The sequence below is a fragment of the Alligator sinensis genome, unplaced genomic scaffold (genome assembly GCF_000455745.1).
Source record: "Alligator sinensis unplaced genomic scaffold, ASM45574v1 scaffold928_1, whole genome shotgun sequence".
In the NCBI taxonomy this organism is placed as follows: Eukaryota; Metazoa; Chordata; order Crocodylia; family Alligatoridae; genus Alligator; species Alligator sinensis.
Window position 1 is genome coordinate 255,643 of NW_005842229.1, and position 8,434 is coordinate 264,076.

Consider the following 8,434-nt stretch of genomic DNA (forward strand, 5'->3'; position numbering starts at 1 on the left):
TTCCTTAGGGGTGTGTGGAGTCCAGGGCATATAAGTGGGGTGGGGGGACGGGTGGCGAGCGGCCAGAGCATGGAGCTGGCGGTTTGCCGCAACAGAGCTGGTGGCACACGGTGGCTGTGGCTGGGCCTGTACCAGCACTGTCCATGGGGCCCCCCAAAGCACAGGGCCTGGGACAGATGCCCCAATTGCTGCCCCCCACCCCGGACGGCTCTGTGTACATGTGTGCATGCTGATGTAGGTATGTATGTCTCCTTTTGCATGGAAATAAGGAGATGTGGAGAAGCTCTAGGCGTGTGCATGTGTGTATATATTTGTGTGTGCAGGGGTGTTCCCATCTCTATATGGGGGTGAGGGGAGGATGTGGTGAAGCCCTGGGGGATGTGCATGCATGCACATGTGCACGGGGAGTGTCCCTTTCTATGCTTTGGGGTAAAGGGAGGATGTGGAGAAGCCCTGTGAATGTGCACATGTATGCATTTGTGGGTGTATCCTTCTGTGCATGAAAGCAGGGGGAGGATGTGGAGAAGCTCTGTGTGTTGTTGGGGAGGGATGTCCCCTTCTGTGTTTGGAGGTAAGGGTAAGATATGGAGAAGCCCTTGTGGTGTGTGTGGGGATTTGCAGGGGTGTATGTGTGTGGTGTGTGTGTGGGGATTTGCAGGGGTGTATGTGTGTGGTGTGTGTTCCCTCCTGTGCCTGGGGGCAGAGGGAGGATGCAGAGAAGCCCTGTGGAGTGTGGGTATGTGTGTGGGGGTCCCCTTCTGTGCATGGGGAAGCGGGGAGGATGTGGAGAACCCCTGGGGGTAGGGGGGAGGCAGGCTGTCTTTTGCAGGGTGACCATGTAGAGAAGGCAGGTTGGGGGGAAGGGTGTGAAGAAGCCTGGGGGAAGAGGGTTGTGGAGAAACTTTGTGTGGGGCTGTCCCCCTCTGTGTAGGGGCAGGATATGCAGAAATCCTTGTGGAGAGAGTGTGTCCCCCCTTTTGTGCATGGGGCCAGGTGGAGGTTTCTCAGACAGTGGGTAAAACCCTTTCTGTCCTGCTCTCTTTCAGAGCTGGACTTGAATACCAAGTGTATTGTGGAGATGGAAGGGAATCAGACTGTGCTGCACCCTCCGCCTTCCAACACCAAACAGGGAGAAAACAGGTAAAAACACAAAAGAGATTGCTTCCCCGGGCCTACGTCTGACCCTGCCTAGTTTGGATGAAGCAGTGGGTTAGGACCTTGAATTGTTTGAGCACTTTTGTTAAAGGAGCAGCAGTTTCTCAAATCACTCTGGGTCTCTTTTGGAGGCCATTGCGACTGGCTAGAAAGGGGTCTGATGCTCTTTTGCTCACAGCATCGTAAACTAGGGTTATTCTCAATGGAATTGCATCAGTGAGACATTGGATTTAGGCCCCAAGTTTCTGGTTCCAGGAACCCTCGGAGGAATTAGAAGCATTGGTATTATGTGTGTGGACGCAAGGCGATCACTTGTAGACTTCACTGTTCAAAGTTGATTGTTTCGTTGACTATTAGATAAGGTAGATTATTGGTCAGCTATGATTGTTGGTAATAGTTTTGGCCCTTTCTGTCATGGGGACACTGTTAATGAGCTGCCGTAACCTTCAGGTTTGATTTACGAAAGCAGAAGAGTGCTCTGAATTTTGCAGATGCTAGGGGTTGTTTTTTGGGTTTTGTTTTTTTTAAAGACTGTATTTCCTAGGTTGCAGCATAGTTGCATTTGAAATGTTGGAACTGCTAGATCCCTTGTTAATGCTGTGCTTCTCTATGAAGTACTAGAGGAGTGTGCTAAAATAAATGGGAAAGTTGGCATCAGTTGTGAAGCCCCTATAAAGACTACTTTTGGAAATGGTCCAAAATACCAGTGCACCAAATTAAAAATAGATCGGAACAGGAAAGACTTCCCCACGCCCCCAAAATGGGGGAAAAAAAAAAGTGGGGAAGTGAGAGGAAGAGTTCCATTGTGTGCTGATCTTTTCAATTACTTGTTGACTGTACTTGTTGCTCCAAAAAATATTTTTAGTTAAGAGCAGAAATTTGGGTAGATATAGCTTATGGGTATTGTCTTGTAACTTTATCCCCCCCCTATCCAATAACTGTAGATGCTTTTTGTTTTTTGGCTTGGCTTTGAAATCTGTGTAAAGCAGTGGTCACGAAACTAGTTGATTGCGATCGACTGGTGGATCCCAGAGCCTCTTCAAGTTGATCCTGGGCTGGGGGGCTGAGTGTGTGCACCTGCCTGCCCCCCAGCCTAGCAGGTCAGTCAGTGGGGGAGGGAAGGAGCAGAGGCCTGGGGGCCAAATGCAGTGGGACTTGGGGTGCAAAGCCCAGCTGGCAGCTACAGCTGCCCCCACCATGCACAAATATGGGGGGGGACATGCCCTGCCCTGCCCCGCCCCCAAATGCATGGCAGCACTGGCAGCTGTAGGTAGGGAGTGTGGAAGCCCTGCACAGCCAGGGCAGGGGATGGAGCCGCGATCAACTTGGGGGGGGCACGCAGCCCAGGAGAGCATGTGGGGGGGTGGCATGTGTCCCCATATCTGCATGTGGGGCAGGGCAGGCTGGGGCCAGCGCAGTGCTCAGGCCAGGTAGTTGGAGTGGCGGTGCTGGGAGAGGGACCACCAGGGGACTGGGGGAATAGCCCCCCCCACCCCTTACTCCTAGCACTACTGCTGAGTGCCGTGCAGGCCAGGCATGGTGGGAACAGCCTGGTGCAGCCTCTCTGCCCCCCACCCAAGGACATGGGGCCCGGAGGCTGGCGGGCCTGGCAGAGGGCAGACTGCAGCTGCAGCCTGGAAGTGGGGGCAATCAAGGCCCCAGCGGTGAGGGAGGGAGTGGGGTAGGGCTGGGGCCTCTGTCTGCCCTGCCCCCCAAAGCCCTTTCCTCTCCTGCCTTCTCTCCCCACAGACTTACCTGCTGGGTGGGTGAGGGGGGGTAGATTTTCAGTTTCTCTTAAATTCCAAAAATGATCTCCGACCTAAAAAGCAGAGCAGAGAGGAAGTTAACCATGTTAGTCTGAAATCAGATAGAAGGCAGAGTAGAGATGCACCTTTATAGACTAAATCCAAGGTCAGTTACACATACATAGGAATTATTTGTGTTCCCTACTTTGTAGCCAAAATTTAGTATACTTGTAGACTATATGTAGCATAACTGACTTTAATATTAAAAAAGTATTGAGTTTTTCTGTGTGTATACTCGCACTGATCCAAATGCAGGGTCAAGGCCATAATCAAAATGATTTAACTGCATGTCATAAAGATCTAGGCTCTCTTCCTGGCTCTTCAGTAGACTGACACACACCTTGGTCAAGTCATAACCATGGTTCTCCATCTTCGTTCTCAGTCTTCAAAATGGGAAAAACATTGTGGTTCTTTGTTCAGGTATATCCTGTTTAGAATGTCAGTTTTTTAGGGCAGGATCATTTCTTACTTGCTCTATGCAGTGTTTCTTATAATAGAGACCTGATTTTATTTGGGCTCTGCTATGATATTGATAAGATTTATTAGCTGTATTTAAAGTGTGTGGCCTTAATAGAAATTTGAGATTTCTGTGGAGAGGAACAGTTTTATAAGAACAATTAAAAAAAAAAAAAAATTGTGTGGGTTTTTTTTTCCTATTTGTTCAGTATGAAATCATGAGATACGCAGAGAACTTTACAATATCCAACTAAAATAAAAAATGTGGAGTACCTGTCCTGATAAAGAGAGAGAGCTTTCTTCAATGATAGGCATTCTGTATGCTAATGTTTGGGAAAATATTACTCTGCATATATTTGCAAGGGAGTCACAATAATATTGTTCCTGTAAGACTCCACATAATTTAGCTGTCTTTCTAATACCTGTTCCTTGTATATCCTCTTTTTGATTTTCCTGGACTCTTATGCATATACCCTTGCATCTCTTTGGAACCCTGCTGAAGTGAACAGGACTGTTCAGAGTTTTGCCCATGTGGAGCTCAGTGCTTTGAGGTATCTGCTGGATATTAATATTTCCTTTTTACAAAATTCACGTCTGAATTTAACTAATTGGAAGCAACCTTGAACTATGTAACATGCAATTGACCAGTTAGTTAGGGAGAATTTTTTGTGTCATCTTAAAGAAAACAAAGAACCCCCCAAAATAATTCAATGTCTTCTAAATCCAGAAGTTGCAAACAGCCTAATTTGAAGTTTGATGAGTCTTCTTGGTACTTAGTAGGATCTCTTAAATTGCCTGCCAATATTGACGTATCAGTTTTAATTAGTCTCATTTAAAGAGTCTAAATGGTTATGGTATTGGAGGAATTCTTCAATTTTGTGTATATATCCAAATGTAATGTCTATCCTGCTTGTACTTGGATTAATGTCTCAGTAGGGATAAAGACATCAAATCGGTTTTGATTTTCCTTGTGTAGCTTGGTTTCATATTTCTCAGCTAGATTTTTTTCCTTCTAAAGCAACAGTGCATTTGAAAACTTACTTTGCTTGTTTGACTGCATTCTTGATCTTATTTCTTTTTTAACCTTTCGGTGGGGTTTGTTTGTTTTTTTTTTTTTTTCAGTTGCATACAAATTTTAGTTCAACATAGCTTTTCCATTGACTGTATGCGGAAAGCCTGAGTTGCTAATGGAGGCCCAGTTCTGCTACCTTTATCTATACTGAATAGTTCTTGCTCTTAGGAGTATTCCCTTAGACTTGAATAGAGCTATTAGCTACTCAGTGTGAGTAAGCACAGCAGACCTGGGCTGGAACTAAATTAGCTCATTTTTATTTAATAAGAGTGCTTGTTAGAGAAGAGAAAACAAACAATTAATGTAACTTGCATTTTTTCATTTAAAAAAATGTAATTGTGCTATCATTCAGACTGGCAAATGTTATGTTGAAAAATTGCCTTTGTGGGTAAGTGAAGGCAAGAGTTAGCACTGTGCTTCATAATGAGAACAAGTGGCTTCCAGCAGAAGTTGCAAGTCAGTTTTTGGCTTATTTCTTATTTCTTCTTAATAGAGTTTAAATTGAGAAATTATAGCCGAGGTAAAATGGATTTCTGAACCTTTGTGTCTTTATATAGTTTGCTCTTAGAGTTCCAGTTTGTGACCTGAACAGACTGTCTAATTTAATTTTAGACAGAACTGTCATACATGATGGAACTTGTATCTAGAACCATGGTTTTCAACCTCTTTTTGCTTGTAGACCCCTTTGGAAATTTCAAATGGAGGTGTAGACCCCTTTGAATTGTAGCGTGAGTATTCACATGCTTTTGATCAGAGTCATCTTTTGCTGACCCCTTACAGGTTGAAAACCAGTGGTCTAGAAGGCTGGCTTTTATAAAACAGTTTCAGATGATAAAAGCTTATCTGTTTCATTATAATATATTTAATCTGCGACCCTTTTAAACTTCAGAAGTGGGTACTGTACATCAGTAAATATCATCCCCATTTTACAAGTGGGAAGAACAAGGAGTAGTTTTCACTTGCCTCAACTTATACAGTGAGAAACTAGCAGAGCAGTAATGAACATTCCCTAGCTCCAGGTCCCTTGTTCTAACTACCAGCCACGTTGCCTTCTCTAACTTAATAAGCAAAGCATGTGACAGTTTAAGTTACTTTGATTAGTGCTAGAACTCTGCTGTTCTTTGAAGAACAGGCTAGAAGCAGGCCTTTTTACCCCACAAAGGTACGATTTTTCCACTTTTAATTATGCACCTTATTAACTGAGAAACATCAAAACCTAGAAGAAATTACCAAGCTGCTCTTTACTTTCATTGAGCTAGTAAGTACTTACTTGGTTTGGCGTTTGAGTTACATCAAACAGTTTCAAAAGAACATTTTTTATTAGTTAACATCAACCTCTTATATGTTGGCCAGAGCTGTTGCATGTTAGTTGAATTTGTCTTTAATGGTAAACTGAACTAAATCTAAATTTGAGTAACAGTAGGGCTTTTTCTGTAACCTTTTACTGGGAGCTATATTTTTCTGGGTGAGAGGAACCAGGCATACTTCCTCTATGTGCATAGGTGTTTGGTTGTCTTTTTTCAGCTGGAAATCTGTTTCCTTCCTCTTACTAGACTCCTCTGAACTAATAGGACATACTGAATTACAATATATGTTTTATTTTTAAATACGTATTGCTTTTCAGAGGCTAGGGAGATAAAAGCCTCATCTGTCACATTTTCATAAACATTTCCATGTTGTTGCCTGCAATAAATGATGCCATATGAGATGTAACTACTGAGTAATTGAAACTGGTTTAGGAATTGAGTGGATGCTTCTAAGTATTTTTATTGAAATGTTTGTCTCGGTTTTTTTAAACCAGTTTTGGGAAGAAGTATAAAATACAAGTTTGCATTTAGGTCTCTGAGTCTGCTGTAAATTAAATTAGAAAGGACTTTTCTTGTGCCTCCTTTGTACTTGTAGGTGACTTTTAATTGTTCGTTAGAACAGACTTTGCCACCTTTTTAAGAACATGAATTCGAGGGATTTTGAATAACTGAGTGCTGCTAGTTTATGCTTACAGGTTTCCCTTACTTTATGCTGCACATGCGTTCTTGGAAAAGGGCGCATAACTCATATTCGCATAAAGGGAACCCGCTTTTATAATGTAACAAATAGGGATACATTCCAAGACCTCGACTTACTGACCCCCAAGACAATTTTGGTACTTGCCAACAGCAGACAGTACACACAAGTACAGGGCATTATCATAATGGGGATGGCAACTACAGAAACACGTGTTGCAGACAATGAGCAAGGAGCACAGATCCACACAGGAGACTATATTTTGGTGCGCATCACTCCCACAATGCATCGCATAAAGCAGCTGACTGTGCTTCCACCACACCAATTGCATATGAGTGAATTTACCTCACATATAACAAAATTTTGGTATAAAAAGGGTCATCGCATAAGAGTGAACTCACGCATACAGAGCCCACATAAAGCAAGGGAAACCTGTATAATCTGCTTTGATTTTTACTAAAGCATTTGTATCTTGACAAAAAATAAAGAAGAATCTAGAGTGGAGAGCTGAAATATTACTTAAAATCTATTCCATTAAAGGATACAATTCTTGTACTTAAATTAAAGCTCAGTTAGCATTTGTCAGCAAGAAAATGAATGATAGTGGTGAATAGCTACATTTAAATGTTATTGTGTGGGTTAGAAAATGTAGTGAAATTCTTCAAAGGATACCTTAAAAATGCATGTAGCGAAGATTACAGTTTCTATGAATAAGCCTCCTGCCCTGCCTTTTCCAAGTTTGAGCTACTTGTTATCTATTCAAGAACAAATCCTGCAAATGTTACTTTTAAAGTGGCTGTTCTTAACTTCTGAGGCACAAGTTGTTGTTTTCCTAGACAGGAAGCATTTGGTAGTATTTTAATTTATAGATTCATTCAGATACGTGGAGAGTTAGCAGTCATCTCATTTCACTTGACACTCCCTTCAGACAAGGTTCAATTGAAAGGTGAGACTGTTGCCACACTCACTAGCTCCCAAGAGCAGTGACCTCTTTCTCCTCCTCCTCTTTATCTCCTTCAATGGTGCAAACAGTGGTAAATCAAAACAAAAACTACAAGCTCCACTACAAATGCTATCTACCAATGTCGTCGGTTCAGAATCATGATTTCCCCCTACCTCCTTTTGGCAGAAGGACAGAGTTGTTATTGTTTATAGAATAAACTATTTTTTTCTTAAAATGCTACTATCTAGGAAAAATTTACACACACACGTTGAATCTGCACTTTGCTGCAGAAGATTAAGTTCGTTTTTTAATTTTTTATAACCTCTTGTTATCATCTTCACTTCATGTTTTATGCATCATTGCCTGTTCCAACTTTAAAAGCTTTCAGACCATCATTTCCATCTGCTTGCTTCTCTTGTAGACTATAACGATCTGGCCTCCAGAATAAGAGATTTAATTTATATAGAATAGATTTCTTCCATTAAAAAATAACTAGGGATGCACCAATAGAGATTTTTGGGGCCGATACCAATAGCCGATTTTTAAGGAGGCGTGTAGGCCCGTACCAATCCAATTTCCAATACCAGCCTAGCAGCATGGAGACCTGCACACAGCTGGTAAGTTTGGTGTGGTAGAAGGGTGGGGGAGGGGGAGGGAGAAGAAGGGGCATTGGTGGAGGGGGTGCAGATCAAGGCCCCTGCAGTGAGGGAGGAGTGGGGCAGGGGCTGGGGTAAACGCTTCCCAGCCAGGGCGGGTGCGGAACAGAGCCGCACCTTGTCCAAGGAGTGCAGGGATGCGCGGGGGGTAGCTCCTACTGCTGCATGCCACTCGTCTGGGAGGGCATGAGTGTGGGGGGCATATGCCCCCAGATCTGTGCAGAGTGTGGTAGGCTGGGGCCGGGGCTGCACCAGGCTCTTCCCAGCTGGGCTTGGGCTAGATGGCGGCAGTGCTTAGAGTGGTGGGGTGGGATATGGTGAATTTTGGGGTGACTGCAGTCTG

The 8,434-nt window shown here is 43.4% G+C and overlaps 1 protein-coding gene across 1 annotated transcript in view; it reads left to right on the top strand.

Moving 5' to 3' along the window:
* Positions 1–549: 549 nt before the first annotated feature.
* The window catches only part of KIF13A (kinesin family member 13A), a 187,992-nt gene continuing 180,107 nt past the window's right edge, over positions 550–8,434 (top strand). Inside the window, 2 exon segments of the mRNA XM_025208438.1 lie at positions 550–571; positions 1,047–1,140. Coding sequence (XP_025064223.1) covers positions 550–571; positions 1,047–1,140 — 116 coding nt within the window.